This window comes from Gopherus flavomarginatus, chromosome 25 (genome assembly GCF_025201925.1).
Source record: "Gopherus flavomarginatus isolate rGopFla2 chromosome 25, rGopFla2.mat.asm, whole genome shotgun sequence".
Lineage (NCBI taxonomy): Eukaryota > Metazoa > Chordata > Testudines > Testudinidae > Gopherus > Gopherus flavomarginatus.
In genome coordinates, this window is record NC_066641.1 from 11740961 (window position 1) to 11763070 (window position 22110).

The following is a 22110-nucleotide window of genomic DNA, read 5'->3' on the forward strand; positions in this document are numbered from 1 at the left end:
TAATTATACTAACTAGGATTAAAACTGCAAGAGCTAAACATCTTCATGCTTCAGGGTGGATAATAATCATGCTCCAGAGGATCAGGAAGAAATTTCCCCAATGGGATTGCACCTTCAGGTGCTTTATGGAGGCTTTTCACCTTTCTCTGAAGCATCCAACACTGGCCAATGCCAGAGACAGGACACCAGATTAGAAGGACTACTGGTGTCTTCCAGTATAGCAAGAAGGTGGGATACCAGATTACATGGGCCATCGATCATTCCTCTAAGGTAGGGAGATGAGATACTGAACAAAATGGATCACTGTTTCTAGTGCAGCAGAGAGGGACGACACCAGACTAGATGGACCATTGGTCTGTACCAGAATGGCAGTCATTATGTTCTTAGGGCCCATGCAGAGCTCATAATGAATCTTCATCTCTGAAGGGATGGGATATATGTCATTTTCTGAATCTCTTTTCCTTTGTTCTGTGTCATGCAACTCAACTCTTTCTCTGTCTCAGGAGCCAAATGGCTACAAACAGATCTGAGAACCAATTGTCCTAGTGGGAATTCCAGAGGCAGCCAAATCTCTCATCATAGGAGAGAGAGGTAGAGTAACCTCTGAGCAGAATCCACCTTTTCTGGTAAGCTGGGGGCCACTGACATCATCCCACTGTCAGCCCAAGGGAAATAACCCTTCCCTTGATCTCACCTCTTGGCCACAGCCATGTGATAGCCACTCCTCACGGTATCGGTCAAACCCACTGGAGCATCTACGGAGAGAAGGGATGTTACTCAGTGATGGATGCATTCTTTTCTAGACATAGCTAGCAGAGGCAGACAGGGTTCAAGCTGTAATGGTCATGTAGCCACCTTATGTGGGTGGCATGCTTATCTCACATGTATGGTGGCAATCAGTGTGAGAATCCCAGATGCTACCATGATGGGCACCAAGTATAGATAATTGGATACATACATATCCGAAATTAGCCAACTGCAGAGGACTGGAAAGATCAGTTATAAGGGGGTCCCCATGGACATCGGGATTCCAACACAGCTGTGCTGGAAGGACCCAAACTTTCCTCTTTGTGGAAGACAGAGAGAGGCAGAGAAGTAGGACTCTCTCTCTCTCTCTCTCTCTATATATAGTGAGTTTGAATTTCCATCCTCTGGACTCTGCCAGGGGAAGGCCATGAACTCCACAGTGTGTTTTTTCCAGCAACATCTGCACAGGAAAAGCAACATATAATAATAATAATAATAATAATACTATACAGCACCAAGAAAATACCAGTTTGAGAAATCTCTGCAAAAACAGAGGGAACTGAGCAGGACTCTGACCTTAGGAAGGTTTCAGGGGATCACTGAAGGGTGAATCAAGGGCTCAGCCAATACAAGGCACCCACCCAACTACAAACAAGCTGAGCAGAAGGGGGCCTCTGGGAAATTCAGGTCCCACAGAGTTCCTAAGATCCACTGTGCTGAAATGTTGCTCCCGTGGAAATTAGGAGCTCAGCAAGAGCAAAGATTCAGTCTGTACTAGCCAAGGGACAGATGAAGAAGCAGTATGGTCTTGTAGTTAAAGCACTAGACTAGGACTTAGGTGGCACAGTTCAATACGTGGATGTGCTACCAGCTTCCTGTGTGACAGTGGGCAAGTCACAGCAGGTGGGATCTTTCAAAGAGGATGAGTCCCTTTTGGAAGTCAGTGAGATAGTGACCGACTAGCTTAGGTCCTCTCGACAATCCCACCCTAAATCTTTCCATGCTTCAGCTTCCCCACGTTTCTCCCAGCCTTTGGCTGTCTTGTCTATTTAGACTGTAAGCTCTTAGTGGGCCAATATGCATGTATGGTCCTGGGGAGAAATGCATCTCAACCAGGGCTTCTAGGTGTTACTGTAATACAAATAATAATAGCACAACCGAGCTTCAGTGAACTGGGGGTTGGAAGACCAGAGTTGCCTGCAACAATAATTAGAGGTGGACTGCAAAAGGATTGCCATGAGCATCAGGGTTTCAGACCAGCCAGGACCCAGACCTGATCTGCCTTAGTTTGGGTTTTAGAATCATAGAATCATAGATTATTAGGGTTGGAAGGGGTTTTGTTTTTACAACCAGATTTACCCATCTTTCTCAGTGGTAATAACAGAAGATTTTCTCCTCTGAAGCCACTGACTGGGTGATGGTCATTTCAGAAGGAAATCCCATGGCTACGGGTTATGCTTCGGCCTGAGCCCAGTGGGAGGCAATGAATTGAGGATTGATGTCTGCCTAGTATATTAGCTTGAGGGAGGGGGTCAGGGCCATTCACTGCCCCAGCTGTTTTGCACAGGTTCGCTTGTACCTGGAGATAGAGCTGTTGCACAGAGGAGAAAAGACAGGAACAGGAGCCCTGGAGGACTTTGATATAAAGCAGAGGCAGAAAGGAGGAACACAGCTTCCTGCGGAGCCCTATCTCAGTCAGCCCCTCTCCACCAGGGAGGCAGGACAGAGCCACCTCCTATCTAGGGTGCTATTGGGAGTGGAGAAGAAGAGGGTGCCAAAGGGAATGTTGTCCCTGAGCAGACGGGCATCTCCTTGAACATCACTACACGGAAGCAGCGGATCTGTGTTACTAGGTCCTCTCCCCTGCTACCAGCTCAAAATACATACTATTTCACTGAAACCTCATTAAACTGCTGCATGCTCCTTATCACCATACTGGTGAAAGGAGACGCCCTATTTAAATCCTGGGATGGCAGGCAGTGCCCAAAGTCACACCCCTGCCCACCCTAGATGCTGGAGGATCCACGCTGACCACTCTGGAGACTGGAGTCCGCTATTTACCCTCAGGATGGGCACAGCAGTGACAGGCAGGTTTCCCCATCAACATGCCTCACTCCTGACCCAAGGGGACCCTTGGCCCACAACTGTAAGGACCAGAGGAGAGTTCAGCCTCCGTGACCCATTCACCCTCCACATGTCCCTCCATCTGAAACCTAAAGTTATCCCTGGGAAGCTCCCCTCCTTCCCTCACGGGCCTCTCTCTGCTTCTTGGAATCAGAGAAATATAAGTCTGGAAGGGAATCTGAGAGGTCATCTAGTCCCACCCACTCTCCGTGCTGAGGCAGGATCAAGTATAGCCCATCCCTGGCAGGAGTTTGGCCTGTTCTTAAAAACAGGGGAGGACCAGGAAGACAGAAGCCCCTGTCCACAGAAGGCTGCCTGGGTTGCAGAGAAGCAGGACCGGCAGGCAGAACTGCCTCATGCAGTAGAGCTGGGAGCTCTGCATTCATCCCTGGTCATGCCTGCTGAAGCTGCCAGCAAGGGGCCCTGTCAGTGTCAGTTACAATGGTGGGGCGTTTTTTGTGATGGGCAGTCCCCACCCCTTCCTCCCCCACGCTGAATTCCTTTCTCACACGTTGCTCTCAGCTAATCTGTACTGGAGATGGGCCAGAGCCACAAAGTCCAGATGGAGAGCCGGGTGGGGTTGGATCCAGGGGCCCAGTTTGGCTCTGGATCCAGGTTAGGATTCCAAGCCCATCCCAGTTGCTTCGGGGTGTAAGATCCATGGGGTTGCTTAGGCCCATGGCAAAGTTAGAGGCCAACAGTCCAGCACAGTGGAAGCCACTCTGGATTGGGACGCCACTGAAAGGAGAAGGCGGACAGAAGAAGAGACAATATTTGACTCCAGGCTGGTATCCTGCTAATGAAGAGCAGACAGGAAAAAAGTAGAGGCCGGCCTTTCAGTCAGCCCTCTCTGATGCCTCCACTGACCTCCTCCCCAGTTGGTAAATGGCACGTATTTTTCCCAGAACTGAGCACTACTAAGACCAGATGTCCAGAAGTACCTAGCATCCATAAATCCAACTGAAACCAATGAGAGTTGCAGGCTCTCGAGACCTCTGTACTTTGTGCTAGATTAAGTTGCTCCCATCCATACTAGCAGGACAACTGTTTGCAATACTAGCTCATGGAAGGGGACTGCCTTAATGGACATCTCACATCAAATGGGGTAGTGTTTCCAGCATAGACACAGCCCAAGATTAACAGATATTCTGATCCAGTAGTCTGCCCTCCTGTATAAAACAGGCCAGAGAACCTCACCCAGTGATTCCTGCATCCAGCTCATAACTTCTGGTTGAGCAAGAGCAGACCTTTCAGAAAGTCATCCAGTCTTGATTTAAAGACTTCAAGTGATAGGGAATCAACCAAGGTTCTAGGTAAGTCGTCCCAATGGTTAATTACACTCACTGTCAAAAATATGCATCTTATTTCTAGTTTGAACTTGTCTAGCTTCAGCTTCTGGCCATTGGATCTCTTTCTGCCTTTGTTTGTCAGATTAAAGAGCCCTCTACTATCAGAAATGTCAAGTATTTGTAGACTGTGATCAAGTCATCTCTTACCCTTAAGATTTGGATCACACTAGCACCTTCTTAACAAGAGCCACGTACAAACTCTAAAAAGATGCTGACACTGTTACAGGTCTCAGTTTAGATTAGGCCCAAGGTTGCAACTTTCTCTTCCAGCAGAAGCACAAGCACAACTAGGACCCAGAGAGGAAACCCATCTGAGCTACCTCTGCAGGACATGACACCAGCTGCAGTTGAAAGTCAGCTTCGAGGTCACGCACACATCACAACTTTGATGCTGGAGACAGGCTGCAAGAAAAAGAAGAAATGCGCCAGCAAGATACTATCATCAGGAGGATTGGTTACAAGGGAGCATATACTCAAAGCTGGGAGGGGGTGTGGCCAAAAGAGACCATTGACAGATGAGCCTTTGCTCTGACTTCAGGCTGCCATGAGCTTGGAAGTCAAGTCAGCATCTTCCTAGCAGGAATGGGATGATAATATTTCAGCAAGGGACTCCCACCCAGCTTAGCCTGAGATAAAACCGATCCCAGGCCTATACTGTTTCCTATTTAGACACAGAGCCAAGGAGGGAGGGAACACAAACCAATTAAACTTCAGTTGTTGAGAGAGTCATTCACTTGTCATCGTCTCTGGGAAGGATGGTTTAACAGCATCCGTCTTCTACCAGAAGCTGGCAAAGCATCCCAGCCTTCCCTTTGGCTGCAGAGTTTTAACAAGGCCACCCCTGGGAGGCCCATCCATCCAGTGCATCATGGCACACTCCAGAGTTTAACCTTGGTTTAATACTTTACAGCACCAAGCGCACATTTGGCTGGCATTCATCCTCTTCTGAGCCTCACATACCTCTCCCAGTGCACCTCCATCCTAACTGCCAGCCCCACTGCTACTCCAGCCTGGGCTCCCCACACTCACAGCTCTGCCAAAGCCCCTCAATTCTGATCCACAGCTCCCCTGCTATCCCAGTCCTAGGCTCCCTGCCCTACACTCCTCTGACACTCCTCAATTCTGACCTCCAACCCCACCCCCGCACTCAGCTATTCCAGTCCTGGTCTTCTTCTTAACAGAGAACATGAACTTACATTGCAGTGGGGACAAGTGTCACAGCCCTGCCATGCTCATTCCACTTGTGGCCTAAATAGGACTGAAACTAACATCTCCAGGAGGGAATCTAGTACTTTCCCATCAGCTCTCAACTCCCCCAGCTGCCAGGGGAAAACAGAGCAGCTAGTCTTAGGATTTTTTTTTTTTTTAAATCACAGAATCCTTATTTATGATCTGCTTTGCAGTAGCTCTGCCTGCTGTTAAGATGGTTATAAAATACCCAGGGGATGCTGTTTAAATGCATAACCTTGGCATACTCAGGACAGGTTTATTCTCTGCCTGGTATTTATGTACTGCATGACAACTCTTCCTGTGTGTGAGTGTCCTTGATCCTTGCCTGCCAAATGAATCTATTTAACAGGATCATTCATGAATATCACCGTGGGGAGGGCTGATTATTTGTTTGAGGAGCGTGCTCCACTTTGCTTCGAAAGGGTCTCGGGAACTAGGCTGCAATGTTTAGAATCATTATCTGCAAGGGTGGGGGAGCCATATGGCATGAAGAGGAATTGCTTCATAAACTAACCTTTCTTTCCCTTCTCTCCAGAGCTGGCGTTCAAATACAGGTTTGCATCACTGGCACACTGAATCCATGTCTACACTACAGCATAGTTGTGTCAGTCAGGGGTGTGAAGGGGTGGGATCCCTGACCAATGCAGCCTTGCTTGCAGAGGTCCCTGATGTAGATGTAGTTATACTGGCAAAACTGAGCTTGTACCAGTTTAGTTTGCTAAGGAGTGAGCTGGAATAAGCTATACCAGCAAAAGCTGCATCCACACCAGGAGAGCAATGAGGTGGTATCGGCAAAACATTCCTACTGTAGACATGGCCCTAGGCTGCTGGGTCTCAGCTCTTGTGAATGTCTGTCTGAGTCACGCTGCCAACACAAACTGGTGTGACTGGCCCAGCTGAAATGAGAATAGCAGGGGTGCTGCAAACTGAGATGGACAGGCATTAACAGTGCTCATGGGCTGGGGTCCCTAGCGATTGGAGTAGCATGGGGTGGGGGTGCTGCAGCTCAGGGTAAGATGTGAAGGTTAGGAAAGAGGAACATTGGCAGAGCTAGGTGGGAGGGATGGGACTGCATAACAAGAGGGGGAGGAGAGGGTGATTGCAGCTTGGGATCATGGTACATAAGAACGGGGGAAGCCGGCATTGTGTTTGTTGTTCTCACTCACTTCAGGACTGCAAAACTAGTCAGAGGGTGTGTTATTGGTGCCCCCAAATTTATCCCTTCACCCATTCCCACACCATGGCAGTCTTGCTGCCATCCGCTCCCCATCTCTGCTACAAAGCAGCTCCAATGGTGCTAGGCATTTGGGAACTGCTATGGGGTGGGACCGAATCCAGGCAGCAACTGCAGCTCCATAAACACAGAGGTCATCAAGTATCAAATCCGGGATCTTCAACCCCAAAATATAGGCCTGTGCCTGTAACCAAAAAAGTTGGCTAGCAGACACGCAGTAGGCAGCGTACGACTCACTGGGCAATGGGGTGAACTCCACGGCCGATATGCTAGTGACTTTGCTGGTGTCCAGCTCCACGCGGTGGTACTCATAGATCGTCCTGCGGCGAGACTCTGCAACAGCAAGGGGCTGCATCAGACAGAGGCACAAGCCCATTGTACCCCACCTACTCCCCATTCCCCAACCCACATGGGCTTGGGTGCTGACCTGTGGGGTGGTGTAGGGACTCAAAGAACCTGGGCTCATCCTGGGAATCACGTCAGGGATGGGGAAAGGTCCCCGAATCCCTGGGGTAGGGAGGGCAAATTCCTAGCTGAAAAGCTACGGTTGGCAGCTGAGCCCCAGGGCCATCACTGAAGGAGATAACAGTGAGCAGATTCTGGGAGGGGAGTGGGAAAGAGAGAGATGCTGCGAGGGAGGCAAAAGGAGTGCTGGTGGAGGGGGAAGGGTATCCTCCTTCTCCATGTTCTCCCTGCTTCACACTGGGAGGAGTTTGGAGCTGTCTGTCCTGTCTCCATCCTCCCTGACACCTACAAACTTCTGAAACCAACACGATCTGGTTCTGCATCATTCTCAGGAAACCTGGGGCACAATGACTCATGACTCCAAGCCTTCCCCACACTCATATCTCCCCTTTGCAGGAGGCACCTGCTCTGGGCTCCCCAGCCTCCTGTTTCCTATCCCAACATGTTTCCAATGCTGCTTGTCCCCTGCTCCCTTCACTCTGCCTTTTCGCCTCCCCTTGCCTCAGTCTTGCAGCCAGAGCAGGGGGGTTCAGAACCCAGGACTCTTGGGCTCTCTCCCTGGCTCTACCACTGACTGGCTGTGTGACCTCGGCCAAGTCACTTTACCTCTCTGGGCTTGTGGCTGACCCTCCGTCCAACTGTGTGCCTGGCTCATATTCACTGTATGTACAGAGCTTGGAGACTCTTGGAAGAGCAGGGCACAATGCTTCTCTTCCACCTCCTCCTTCCAGCTCCACACTGCCCCTCCCATCCCTGCTAAGTCCACACCAGCCTGGAGGCCTTGTAGGCAGGTGGGAGGCAGGGGCATGGTCCCAGTGTGCAGTGTCAACCCAGCTGGGGGCAGGCAGGAGGCAGGAGAGGCATGATGCAGGCCTGTTGAGGTTTTAAATGGGTAATAAATGAGGACCATATGGCCAGTTCCATAAATAAGCAACAGCAACCGCAGCGGGTGCAGCACAACCTTCCCAGGGACACAGGGAGAGCTTGGTCAAGTTTCTCATTACAAGAGAGAAAGATGAGAGAGAGGCTGAAATAGCCCTTTCTATACACACACACACACACACACACAATGCATTGACAGGTTCACACAACACATGACAACATGCATGCAACGTGCATACTGCAACCACATGCAGCTAGCACAATAGGTATAGGCAACACATAGCACATGTGAAAACATGCATGCAACAGACTGTGCAGTCAGCTCACATGCAATATGGCACACATAGCAGTGCAAAGCCAGTCGATTCATTTTCTTGATCATATGAAGGAGGAAAGTTCTCTTCCATCAGCGAGGCCCTTGGGGTACTAGCATTTGAGAGTCATGTACTGTGGGCACAGGGCCAATGGGACTCCAATGGGTGAGTGATCAGCCCCACGCCACATTTTCCATCCTCCCCCATTTCTTGCCATCGAGTCAGAAAATGCAGCCCCACCAGCAGAGACTCACCGGGAACATCAGGGGAAGGGTTGAGGAGCATGAAGGCATCGGACAGGCCAGCTTTGACGGGGTGCTGCGTGGCGCTGATCTCCAGGACCGACATGGGGATCTGCAATGGGAAGAGAGAGGAGGCCATGAAACCTTGGGTTCCCCCCAAGGCTGTGTGCTCAGGACGCATGTCTCAACGGGAAGCAGCAGAGTGAAGGGCGATGAAATGGCTTAGCTGATGCTCCATTGAGTATTCTCCCCTCCTATTTCCCTTACACCCCAGAAGCAATTTTGAGGCTGCTGTTTTAGACCAGCCTGGGCCATGCCTAGCCTGGGTTTGCCTGTGTGTGTTTGGAGGTGCCCTAGGCCCATCAGCCAGGCCTTCCAAGGCTCAGTCAACCCCCTTGGGAATAACAAGCCTAGTCGGCCCAGGCACTACATACAAGATGTTAGCAGCGCATGTGTTGGGCCGTCCTCTGGGTTAACAACAGCAGAGACTGAACTGGCAACTTCCTGAGCTAGGTGCATGAGTCTGTAGCATCAGTGAAAGAGCCAGGCTCTGTGGGTGGAGATGTTCCAGACTCATACCCTCCGTGGGTCCAGCCTGGGGTGGGGAGTCACATAATACACACTGACCAGTGGGTTATACGAACAGACCCCCTTTCTCACAGAGGTTTGCCCTAACCTGGCCCTGCTGTGGAGAAGGAAGACAGCAATTCTCCCTGCTTTGCTTTCCCCCTCCCAGCATGTCCTTGGCTCCCTCCCATGCCTCCCACTCCAAATCCAGCCCTCCCTCATACCTCCCACTCTATTCTCAGCCCCTCACCCCTTTAATCCTGCCCCATTCACTTCCCCACCAGACCCCCTCACCCTATCCCACGTGCACCATCTTGCCTGTGCTTGGAGATGCGCCTGGGTTGGAGAGACCTTCCCTGTGCTCACTGAGCCCAGCATGACCTGAGGATGCAGTGAGTGTTCTCAGCATTGGGGCAGCTAAGCCATTGAAATGAGAGGGCCAGGGACTCCACAGTTACTAGCCCAGCCTCCGTTGTCTTTCCTTGGTGGGGTTTAGGTTCTGTATCCCCCTCTCCCCATCTGCCCACGGGTGTTACAGAACCTGCAGTAACCACGCTCCAAGCAGGTGGTCCAGCTCACCTCCTTGTACCCAAAGACGATTCTCCCTTCGCTGTGCAGAGCAGCCTGGAACGTGAAGCTGCCAACATCCTCCTTCCCATGAAGATAGACCTTGTCCCACTGCACCACAAACACCGTCCCTGGAGGAGAGAGGAGATGACACGGTGGAGCAGAGAGCAGCAGGGGAGATTGCAGGGGTCAATTTCATTCCCTGTGCACATCTGCAACGATCATCCCGTAGGCACTTGCAGAGCCGGTGTACTCGCTGTGACAACCTGGCTGCAGTCACATACATCACATCTCACACAGCACAGCCGCTGCAACAATCACACACACTCCCCATTTGCACACAAACAACTCCAGCCCACAGCCACAACCAAACCTCACACAGCCTGAACCTGTTAACTGGCCACTTCACCTTGAATTGTCCCTTGAAATGCATGTTAACTACTTATTCTAAACAATCTGTTCCACTTTGTATTTAGCGGTGACTGAGTATATTTCCCAGAGGGAAGAAGAGCTCTGCTTGGCTCTGAAGCTCTGCTCTCTCACTAACAGAAGCTGGTCCAATAAAAGTTAATATCTTGTCCCATAACCACACCCACCAGCTCCAGCCACAGACCCTCACCCCTCCCCCCTGCCGGCAGTGCACCACGCACATGCAAGCTCACTGTTGCACAACTGATTTGGCCACAGCCAAAAGTTCCTGGAACTCGCTGGAGTCATTTGGGATGGGATGATTCAGTTTTTACTCCCTCTCTTATCTCAGTGGTATGGAGGAGATGGCCCTTTCTTTTGCCACATGAGACACTTCAGATCCTTCTCTCTTGAAGTCTGCAGCTCATGTTTCTCAGCAGACCCAGGACTGAGCTCCAAATAAACATCCTGATTTTTGGTGCTCGCCAGAGTGTCTTAAGGTGCACCCAGTGCTATCAGATATACCAACTCTGCTGCTAATCCTCTAAGCCCGCACACAGGCAGAGACACACTCCCCCCAGGCCACATGTGCTACATCACACACACAAGGATATGCGTCACACACATCACACAGAGGGACACAGACAGATACATCCCATGGACTGACATGTCACTGAGAGGCATACACATGACACACAGAGACAGATATGTCAAACGGACACGTCAGACACAGAGATGCCCATTGACACAAAACATGGATGCACAGAGACACATCACACACATAGGGACATACGTCTCTGTCTCTCTCTGTCTCTCTCTCTCTCTCCACAGCCTCAAAGCAGGTGCATAAATTCAGCACTTATGTGAATTCCCAAGTCAGGCCTGTTTCTGAGGTCCTCCATGCAGCTCTGTTTGTGTACCCAGTTGAGATGCCAGAGGCCAAAGCAGTACCAGGCCCTGTATGTTATGTTCTCAGCACCTTGCCCCCTGGACACTCCTGACTGCTGATTCAGCTGGTTCCTCTCCCCTGCCTTGCAAGGATGAGCGCTGCCCAATTCCTGGTGCGCATGCGGAGAAGCAGCCAAGGTCTCCAGGAGGCTTTGTGCATTGTGTGTGGCAGTGGGGCTGTGCAAAAGGCCTAGCGGGCCAGGGGAAGTGGCTCACCGTTGTCGAAGTACTTGATGGTGGAGTTGCGGGAGTAGCTGGGGTTGAAGTTGGCCATCAGGGGCGCAATGTATTGGGTGGCCGTGAGCATGCGGTGAATGACATCCCCCATGAAGATGAAACCTGGAGCGACAGCAAGGGAAGGCAATTTATGTGCCCATCCCCTCACCACCACCCCACTGCCCTAGGACATCTGCTACCAGCTTCTACCCCTATCCCCACTCTACTGCCCCAGGACACCCGCTACCAGCTTCTCCCCCACCTCCTTACCCCAGATGTCCCCCCACCACTGCCCTTGACTAGAGCTGGGCATGGACTGAAGTACCCTGGACCTGGGCAGTTTGGATCCCAGGTTCTGGCTCAAATGTCATGATACCTTTCAGCACTAATTAGAGAAGATGGACTTGACCTCATAAACCCCTGTGATGTGGGAGTGAGCTCCATTTTACAGTGGGGTAAATTGAGGCACAGAGCGCAGAAGAGACTTGCCCAAGGCCATCCCACACATCAGTGGCAAAGCTGTGATTAGGATGTGGGAGGGGAGGCTGGTTAGAGACACCCATGTCACCCCAGTAGGCAACACTGCCTCTCCAGCTGATGCTGCCTGTCAGCACACCCAGGCAAGCCAAGTAAATGTGGCCTCAAGAGGCCTCGCTCACCTCCTGTTGCTATGGTGATCTGCCGCAGGTGATGACCATAGAAGGGGAAGTCGAAGGACAGGATGACTCTCTGTGGAAGACAGACAGGGATGACAGCATCAGTGCGGGAGCTACACTGGGAAGTGCCAAGTCTGACCATGGGCATCTGGGTGGGGCAGGTGGTGCTGCTCCCAGGGAGATGGGTTAAAGCAGAGGGGGATGCAGGGGCAGACAGCACTAGAGGGCAGTGTACTTTCCTTCCAAAACATGCTGCACCCTGCCTGGGGTATCCATGCCCATCTAGCATAGACTCTGGGCACAGCCCTTGCTAGGAGGAGAAATGCCAGAAATGGATTCATCTGCCCATTCGCAATGGGCTCCAGGGGCAGCCGCTGGGAGGTGGAGAAACACCTAAACTGGAGTCCAGTTGGAGCACAGGCTGCGCCCACCCACATCTCCCCGATACCCCAACAGGCAAAGCTTGTCTCTAGCCTGTCTCTCCTATGCAGGCACAGGGAGCTGTGGGGAGATCACCACAGCTTCGGCCAAGGTACTAGTGCCACAGGTCAAGAAATCCCTGAAAAGAGAGAAGCTGCTGGGGAAACATTCCTGGGTCACAGGCGTGGCACTGTGGCAGATGCCTGATGCAGGGATGGCAGCAGCTAAGCAGAGGGAGGGGGCTCACCGAGGCCTGCCTGTGCATGTTGGACAGGATCCCATGGACTTTCACTTGGCTCCTGTTGGCTTCTGCCACGTCGACCCAGAGCTCTTTGGTGCGCGCCTCCCCTGGCCCGTAGAACCGTGACACGTAGTAGCTATGGTTGTCTTCCTGCAGCCACAGAGCATGGAGAGATGGGGTTAGCGGGTGAGGATGACAAGGATTGTGGAGACAGGCCCCAAGGAACAAAATCTGCACCCAGATCTCGAACCAATAGGAGATCCCAGTTGGATGCTGGGGCAAATCAGGCTGAGGTGATCCTTGAGTGTATAACAGGGAAGTTCTGAGTAGTATCAAGGAGGGAATTTTACCTTTGAATACAGCACTGGTAAGATCGACACTGGAATCCTGCATCCAGTTTTGGTGTCCACATTTTAAAAAGGATGTTACAAGACTGGAAGGGGTGTGGAAAAGAGCCATGAAAATGAATTGAGAACCAGAGATGCCTCACGCTGAGAGACGTGAAGAGTTCAATTGGTTTAATTTAGCAGAAGGCAGATTGGGAGGTGACCTGCTTACGGCATATATGTACCTTCATGGGGAGAAACTACTGGCTATTAAAAGGCTCTTTGATCTAGTGGAGCAAGGCTGAACAAGAACTGATGGCTGGAAGCTAAATCCGGACAAATTCAAATTAGAAACAAGGCACCACTGAGGGTGATTGACCATTGGAACAAACTCCCAAAGGAAGCAGTAGATTCTCCATCTCTTGATGTCTTCAAATTAACACTGGATGCCTTTGTGGAATATGCTTTAATCACACACAAGTTATTGGGTTCAATACTGGGGGAACTGGGTGAAATTCTTCCAAGTCTGACCTGTGTTACACAAGAGGTCAGATAAGATGATTTAATGGTTCCTTCTGACCTTAAAATCTATGAACCTCACTCTCCTCTCCCCAAAGGTCAGCTTCCCATATCTATTCCTCATCACAGTCCTGAGGTGTAGTTATTAATATCCCCTTGGTGAAAACAAGGAAACTGAGGCACACAGAGGCTGCAAGGGGGGGAATTGGTGTGGGAAGTGGTATTAGGCCTTGGGAGTTTCTGGCTCCTAGTTCCCTGCACAGTGCATTAGGCCACAGTGCAATCTTATTATTGATAATAGCATCAGGCAGGCAGCACTGAAGAGGATAACCAACCATTGTTATTAATCAGACTGTAATTAGAGAGGTCCTTTTATCCAAGGTTCTCATATAACGAACTAAACTTCATAGTACCATTAGGAGGTAGATATTGATGTAGCCATTTTACAAATGTGGAAACTGAGTCCCAACAGGTTCAGTGACATGCTCCAGGTCACACAGCATCTCAGTGGCAGAACCCAGAAGTGCTGGCACCCATTCCTTCTGCTCCACACTCCATCCAAGAGCTGGGAACAAAACTTCCTGCTCTAATCACTACTCCACACTTCCCCTCAATGGAATCTTTCATCATCTCTAGACAGCTGATAAACCTGAGAGGCCTGGGGCATGCTGGAGCTCTGCCAAGAAACCTGATGTGCGAGTCCGACCAGCCTAAAACTGCTGATCATGAATATATCAAATGAAGCACACCCCTGCTGGGCTCAGTGGTTGTAGTTTTGTGGCCCTGAAGCAACATCAGTTACCCAGAGACCTGGCTGTAGCAGGACAAATTGCCCACCCATAACAATGATGGCACCAAAAGGCAGTGTTTTCTGGAGTAGAATGCTGCAGTCATTTAGCAGCCCACGGCATGTACTGGGAGTCTGGACTCCTGGCTTCTGTGGCCAGCTCGGCCATAGTAAAGCTATGCAACCCTTCAGGGGAGCCTTTGCTGCAGAACAGGTGGAATAATCCGCCCCTATAGGTGGTGTAATTAATCAGTTGCTCGGCACATGAACCTTGCTGACCCAAGGTCCAGCTGGAAGAAGCCTCTTGTCAGGGAGGCTGCTTCAGGTTCTGTGAAACCAGAGGTGTCTTAATTTCAACTGGGAAGACGCCACTCGCCCACTCTAAGGCTATACCAGGGGCTTCACTGATACCAGGGCATGATGGCTGGCAATGAACTAACAGTTCCCCTTTGCAGTCTCTCCTCCTCCCCTCCTAGATTCCTCTTTCCCCTGTCACTCCTCTCAGCTACTTCCCCTCCCTAACAGCTCAGATGTCAGCAGCCCTCTCTCTGCCACCAAGTCTGGTCTGATATTCCCCGACAGCGCTGCTCATTGGGGACCCTACTACAGTCTTGCCCCAGCAGCTGCTGATTCCGGGGCCCATGCTTTTCTCCTCACTGTGCCATCTTTTGTGCCTGGGACTAGCTGGGCTATTAGGACAGTCTCCTCTGGGGGCAATGTAGCATCCCCTAGCGGCCACTGGGACAGGAAAGAACATGCACAAAGGCCTGGGTATCTGAGTTCCCTCACATGACCTCTCTGGCCGGGGCCCAGTGCAGCCTGGAGTCTGGATCCCTTCATCTGGTCTTGGTTGAAGCTTAGGACAAGGTGAGCTTACTTAAGACTGCAGCACTCTGCTATTCCCCCCCGCACTGCTCTGCTGTCGCACATCACTCCTGCTATCTCATTGCTGGGCTCTCTACAGCCCTTGTGTACTGAGTCACTATGCTACACTCACGCCTGGGGTGCTGTACTGAACACCTCACTCCTGCAGTGCAGCCTCCCACTGCTACTCCAGTCTTGTCCCTGCCACAGCTGTGCCACTGCATTCTAGTTCTGGCCTCCTGTTCTCCCTGCCCTGGGATTCCCCCAGCACCTATCTCATAGGCATTTCTACATGCTCAACACTAAACTGTGGCAGCCCCTGCTATTCTAGGCCTGTTCCCCATATAGATCGGCTGATGTCCCCTAACTCTGACCTACAGCACCTCCAACTATCCACGCCTGGGCCCCCCATATGCCTGTCATCCTGCGATTTCAGCTGTCTTCACCACCATCCCCTTTACCTTGTAACTGGCCACAACGGAGGGCTGTAGAATTTGCAAGCAGCAGAAAAGCAAAGGAAATAAAATTTGTCACTCAAAACAATTAACAGTGTCCCTGTAAATGGCAGGAGAAAACCACTCCTGACTTGAATGGTCTGATATATTTCCCAGAGAGCCTTCTGTAGCTATCCAAGACATGGAGAGGAACACAGCAGAAACTCAATTAAAATCAGCTAATGCAGTTTTTCATGCTTCAGCAAAACTCCAGCAAAATGGTCTCACTTCCTTTACAAAAAACCCCAAAACTGAACAAAACCACCCTCATCATTATGTGAAACGCTCCCCTAGCCCTTTCCTTGTGAACTAGATTAGCTCTTCGTTCCTCTCCAGTGCCTGCCACCCAGCAGCTCAAAGTGATTTGTGAGCATGATCAAAACCTCGCAGCATCCCCATCTCCATCTCACAGGTGGGGGAACTGAGGAACAGAGCAGGAAAATGACTTGCCCACAGTAGGTCAGTGACACAGCCCAGATTTGAGTTCTAACCGTCATAAAACATAATCTCTCTCTGTTCTGGTAACCCACTCACCTCTAAAAGCAGCAAAGAGTCCTGTGGCACCTTATAGACTAACAGACACTCACTAACCCACTCACTTCTGCTCTTGAGCCTGTTCAAGTCAATGGAAAGACAGGGGTTAGTTGGACACATGCTGATCTTACTGGTTTTCTTACAGTAGCCCCTAGATGTTGCTACCACGATCAGGGCTCCACATACTGGAAGGCAGCCCCTGCCCTGAAGAGCTTACAAATAGACAAGACAGACAAAGGGTGGTAGGGGAAACTGAGGTATAGAGCAATGGTGTGACCTCCCCAAGATCACGTGGGAGAGATATTGGCAGAACTGGGAATAGAATCCAGGTGTCCTGCCTCTCAGCCACTGCACCACTGATCTTGCTCTGCTTTTGCTAGCAACCAGGTTGTCTCGCAGCCTAGCACAGAGCAAGAGAAATGTACAGCTGCTCCTATCTAACCCCAACACCATCACATAATAGCAAATGAAAAGCAACGTAATTAAAATATCCTAATGCAACATGCAGGTAACTGTGGAACTCCCTGCTGCAGGATATCAGTGAGGTAAACAGTTGAGCAGGAGGAGTGGATGTTAATGTGAATGAGAATTGCACTGGAGCAACACTAGCAAGGAGTACAGCAACCATGGATATAAGCTCTTGGTGGATGAGATGGTTATCAGGTCGAGGAGGGAAGAATTTTCCCAGTGTGGGAGATGCTGAGGAGTTCTGAACATGACCATCACCGCAGTAATCTTAGCGCAATGGGGAGCACTGTACAATTGTGGGATGAAAAATATGGCTTCCTTTGGAGCCTTTGTCAGAGACCAGACTAGATGGACTATTAGTCTGCCAGGTAACGCTTGGGATCCTAAACCTTAAAATAACCTCCACACACAAAGCCTGTTTTAAGGGCAGGCAAGCAGGATGATTAGCTTGGGTGCCAACTTCCTGGGAGGTGGCACACCGCTGTGCCTTTTGTAGGGGGGTGGTTTTTTGCTCTGCTGATTGGCTGCCCATTGTGTGTGGGGGGGTTGTTTTTGGCTCGACCACTTCAGGTGTAGGGGTATGCACCAAAAACATTTTCCACCCGGGCAGGCAAAATGCCTAGGGCTGGCCCTACCTGCATATGTGCACGGACACACACACACGGCTAGGTCATCAATGTCTATCTGCGTAGGCCACCCCATTTTCTCTGAGGGCCAGATCCCCAGCTGGCATGAATCAAGGTAGCTCCAGTGCGCTCATCACCAACTTACGTCAGCTCAGTATCTGGCCCTCAACACGCACCAGCAGATCACCCCAGCGTTCTGCAGCAGAGAGAGGGGAAAGCCGCTGCCTCAGAGGTGCCAACATTTGCTCAGTAACTGCATAAAGAAGCTTGTCGGGTGGATTTACCCAGAGTAACTGGAAGCAGAATCCTCCTCTCGCTCACCCTCTCAGTTGGGAGACAACCTGGATTCCCCAGGCTGGATTCAGCCATTGATCCAGGACTCCATGATCTGGTGGATGGTTTCATCTTGACAGTGGGCCAGGAGCTAATCTGCTTGTACCAGCATAAATCCAGAGTAACCCCCACTCGCCTTAAATGCAGATTTATGCTAATGTAAACTGGGATCCCAGCCAACCTGACCATTCCTTTAAGAGGCAGCATTGTCAACAAGGTAGGGGGAAGAAATGGCTTTCCTCTCTCTTTGGGCAGGGGTGGGGCAAGCTTCATGCATCTCCGTCGCCAAAATCGCTGGTCTTTGGTCTTTCACACACCACAGCACCCAAGGGACACTGTGTTCCGAACAAGGCTGTGGAGGCGGGCGGAGGAATCCAGAGGTGACCCTGCTCCAAAGGGCTCATTTTACCCCCAGGGATGTTCGACTGCGTAAGCAGGAGGAGGGAGAAGGGGCCAAATGAGTCCTTATAGACCCCGCTCTGCTGCCCTCATCCTTTCCAATGTGTTCCCAATAAAACTGGGAAAAAATATAAACAGCCAACATGGGGATGGGAGCTGGCAGCGGCTATGCTGAGTTCTCAGCCATCCCCATGACCTCATCTCTGAATCATTATTATGTCCCAATCCGTCACCTTGCTTTGGTTACAGCAGGAATTAAAGAGGAGAACTTTTGGATGCACAAATAAGCAGGGCGTGAAAAAAAGGATGCGGGGGGCAGGGATGTTAAACGAGTTCATAAAGCAAGGTCCTTTAAGGAGACGAGCCGCAGCTAGTAAATTTCTCCCTTATTTTGCACTGGGGTCACTGCTTTGGAAGGGGGATTATCAAGATCAGAGGCATTTTCCCCCTGCTGCTTCTTTCTGTCTGATCAAAGAGAAGAAAGGATTGTTCTTATGGTTAAAGCTCAGGATGGGGGAAGAAGGGTTTGGTCAGGACTTAAGCGTTCTATTCCCAGCTCTGCCACTAACTCACAGTGTGGCCTTGGGCAAGTCACTTCCCCTTCTTTGTGCCTCAGTTTCTCCCTTGTTTACAACAGGAGATAACTCAGCCCCAGACTGTGCTGCAAAGCTAATTAACATTTGTAATTTAAGGGCCTTAGATGGAAGATGCTAATTTGAAAAGAAAGGAAAAACTGCAACTTTTCCATGGTTTCCTAGGAGTTGTTGTTGCCACTACATGGACCAGAGCAACCTGGAACTTTGCAGGGCTAGAACTCAGATCCTCCTGCTCCAAGCCTGAGCTTAAGGAAAATATCTGTTAGCAGTATAAGGCATATGACACACAGCTGGACAGTTTCTACTCTGTCCAACAGAAAGAAGTAGGGACACACACTGAGCTGGTACTGTGGACAGAACTTGGTTTTGCGGGTGGAGTTTGAAAGAGTGCCTCTACATTTTCACTTCCAATTTGAACCTTTGGCACAGCTGTAGCCAAAACAACATGAGACTGCACCTCCTCTCCCAAACTCCCTCTCTGGGGCAGCTTTCTATAGGCCAACCAGGCCCTCTCTGCTGGGGACAATGCCAAGCCTAGCATGTTTGCCCCTCCTTCCAGCTCTGTCCATGAGAAGGTAGCTTGCAGACCCCTCTCCCATGGACTGTCACTTCAGCTGGTTGGCCAAGATTGAAGTGAAAAACAACCCCGCAGATGGGAGTTCTTAACTCCTAGGCTGCTGGCATTCTATCAGCTGCATAGTGAATGCTGGGCTGGAACAAACTTTAGAATGGAGGGAGGAAGGCGGGAGGGGCCCGGCAGAGAGACAGAGAGAGATCACTCACACACAGAGGCAGAATATTACGAACACTCGAGATTTTCAGTGCAGCTCTGTGTGCAAAAAAAGCACATTATGGCAGCTGCATGTTCATATAATCAATTTGCATGCTCAGTTGTGATAATTGCAATTGAGATTATTGCAGATGCATTTTGTATTATTATTATATATATTTTTGCATATGCAGTTCTGCACTTAGCACTTGAAAGAGCACACCACTGGTGTGTGAGAGTAGGCAGGGAGAGTGTGTGCCCGTGATCTTTCCTCTCTCTCCTGCAAGTAGAAAGCCACCCCCCTGGCCGTTTAACTCTGAGCATTGCTGATATGTTCAGCAGACTGAGAGATGCAAGCACAGGGCTGACTACAGATCTGTCGCATCTTCCGCGCATTTAACATGTGCGATTTCAGCTTTACGCGATCGGCAAAAACAAAAACAAAAAAGAGAAAAATAACAATTTTAATACTGTACCTGTAGTGCGGGTGATTCTGCCCGCCATTCAACTCAATGTAATTTTGACTATACGCGGTTTTCGCTTTACATGCTAACCGTGGAACAGAACCCGGGCGTAAGATAAGACTCGCCTGTACTACCTGGAGCTCATAACTGCAGTCAGCTGCAACCAGGAACCTTGGGTCTTCCCAAAAAGACAGAGACAGGATGGAAGGGAGTGGGAGAGACACAGTACAGGCATGGGGGAAGACAGACACACCAAAGCAATAGCCATACAACAGGAGAGATTGAGAGAGAAAAACAAAAACAAAACCAGAAGGCGGGAGAGTTCAGAGGAGGAGGAGAAAAATACATAGGAAGAGACATAGAATAAGGGCAGAAAAGGAGCTTCAGTTTCCCTGAAGGGAGCTGTAATTAGTGATCTGGGCCATGCCAATGAGACATCCACCGGCCTGCCTGCATCCCATCTTGCAACTGGGCACTGCATGCACCCCCACACCCTGGCAAACACCAGGACTCCTTCAAGCCCAGCCACCACCAAGTTTGGAAGGCTGCGTATTCCAGCTGGCAGTGTCCACTGCAAGATGCTGAAAGGCTGCCAGGCCCAGCCCACACTACTCTGCTCAGCTCCTGACCAGGTGCCATGGGCAAGACTGCATACCACAAAGAGACACTGATGAGCTCCCCAGCCCTTGCTAATCTGTCTATGCACTCCCCAGCCCTAATTGCCTACAGACACCATCCCGCAGCCCCAAACCACCCCATGCTGAAATTCTCACCTGGGCCTTTATCTCCTCTGTTATTATGGGCATTACAGATGTGCCTATGGGCCCCAGCTGAAACGGGGTCCCTGTTGTACTGCACATACCCAGTGAGAGACTGTCCTGGCTTCAAAGAGCTTATGGACTGAATAGACAAGAGGTGGAACAAAGGAAGCATGATTATCCTCATTCCACAGGTGGGGAAATGGAGGCCCAGAGCCAGGGCCGGCTCCAGGCCCCAGCACGCCAAGCGCGTGCTTGGGTCGGCATGCTGCGGGGGGCGCTCTGCCGGTTGCCGGGAGGGCGGCAAGCGGCTCCGGTGGATCTCCCGCAGACGTGCCTGCGGAGGGTCTGCTGATGCTGCGGCTTCGGTGGAGCATCCACAGGCACGCCTGCGGGAGATCCACCGGAGCCGTGGGACCAGCGAGTGGCAGAGCGCCCCCCGTGGCGTGCTGCCGTGCTTGGGGCCGCGAAATGGCTAGATCCGGCCCTGCCCAGAGCAATTAAGTGACTCTCAGCAGGAGCTTGCAGCAGAGACAGGAACAGACCCCAGGAGTCGTGGGTCTCAGCCTAGAACTGGGAACTGAACCTAGATCTACGATATCTAGGCCAGTGCTTTAACCACAAGACTCTCCTCCCTCTGAAAGCCTCCCAGGAAACTGCTGCCGTTACCTAGGAGGTACCAACCAGTGCAATCACATCTTCCTCCATATTCAGGCACCCCCATGGTTCCCTGTTCATTTTCAAATGTAGCTCAAAAGTCACCCTCTCCTTTTTAAACCCTTCCATGCTGACCCTAACAATCATGCCACAAACCTTTCTGCTTCCTTCCCCACTCAACCCCTGCACCTCCATACTGTCCATCACCCTCTTCTGATGGAAGAGCCTTCTCCCCCACAGCTCTTGCCTATTGCAAAAGGTTTGCTTGCAGTACTTTATTCAGCCACTAGGTGTCTGTGTGTTGTATAGAGATCCTAACAGTGTGTGGTCCCTGGTAAACCACAGACGAGGTTGGAACTCAAGCTGTGTATGTTTCAGTCAGTAGCTGCTTTCTTTAGTAATTGTCTCCTGTTTGAGAATATTTGTCATTCACTATATTAAGACCCTACTGACTGGAACAGCTTCTCTGCCCCTCTGTCTCTTATCAATTCTCCCTGTCATTTCTAATGTTATCTCAAATATTGCTCCTCCTTCAGCTACCCCTTCCTCTTTATCGGTTGCTGTCTCCCTCTATCTCTGCTGGAATTTAATTCAGTAATTGCATTACAAAATCAAATTCCATTTGTAAGTTTATTTCCTTTTATTGCTTTCTGTTCCTCCAGAGTGTCTACTCCTCACTCTGGGCGCTTTGACAATCACTCTAACACGCAGAACCGGGGGAAAAAAATAATTCCAACAAATACATAATCAGCTTCCTGTAAAGCGTCACAATAACATGCACCCATAATGACAGCAGCAATAATGAGAGCCCATCTGATTGCCTAGGAGCATTAACCCACCTGCTCCCCTGTGGGAAATATGCCACACAGCCTGAAGAGCAATGTGCCAGGGTCCTGGCAGACTAAT

General features: G+C 50.6%; 1 protein-coding gene across 2 annotated transcripts in view; it reads right to left on the reverse strand.

Moving 5' to 3' along the window:
- Positions 1–22110, reverse strand: part of PLXDC1 (plexin domain containing 1) — a 46988-nt gene that overhangs the window by 7646 nt on the left and 17232 nt on the right. Inside the window, exons 3-10 of one of the 2 annotated variants that reach the window (XM_050934541.1) lie at positions 12617–12760; positions 11953–12022; positions 11294–11416; positions 9734–9852; positions 8600–8699; positions 6922–7017; positions 4541–4622; positions 695–755 (exon numbers count right to left, since the gene is read on the reverse strand). In XM_050934541.1, the coding sequence (XP_050790498.1) occupies positions 695–755; positions 4541–4622; positions 6922–7017; positions 8600–8699; positions 9734–9852; positions 11294–11416; positions 11953–12022; positions 12617–12760 (795 nt within the window). The remainder of the gene's footprint in view (positions 1–694; positions 756–4540; positions 4623–6921; positions 7018–8599; positions 8700–9733; positions 9853–11293; positions 11417–11952; positions 12023–12616; positions 12761–22110) is intronic. The other variant, XM_050934542.1, reaches the window with a different exon arrangement.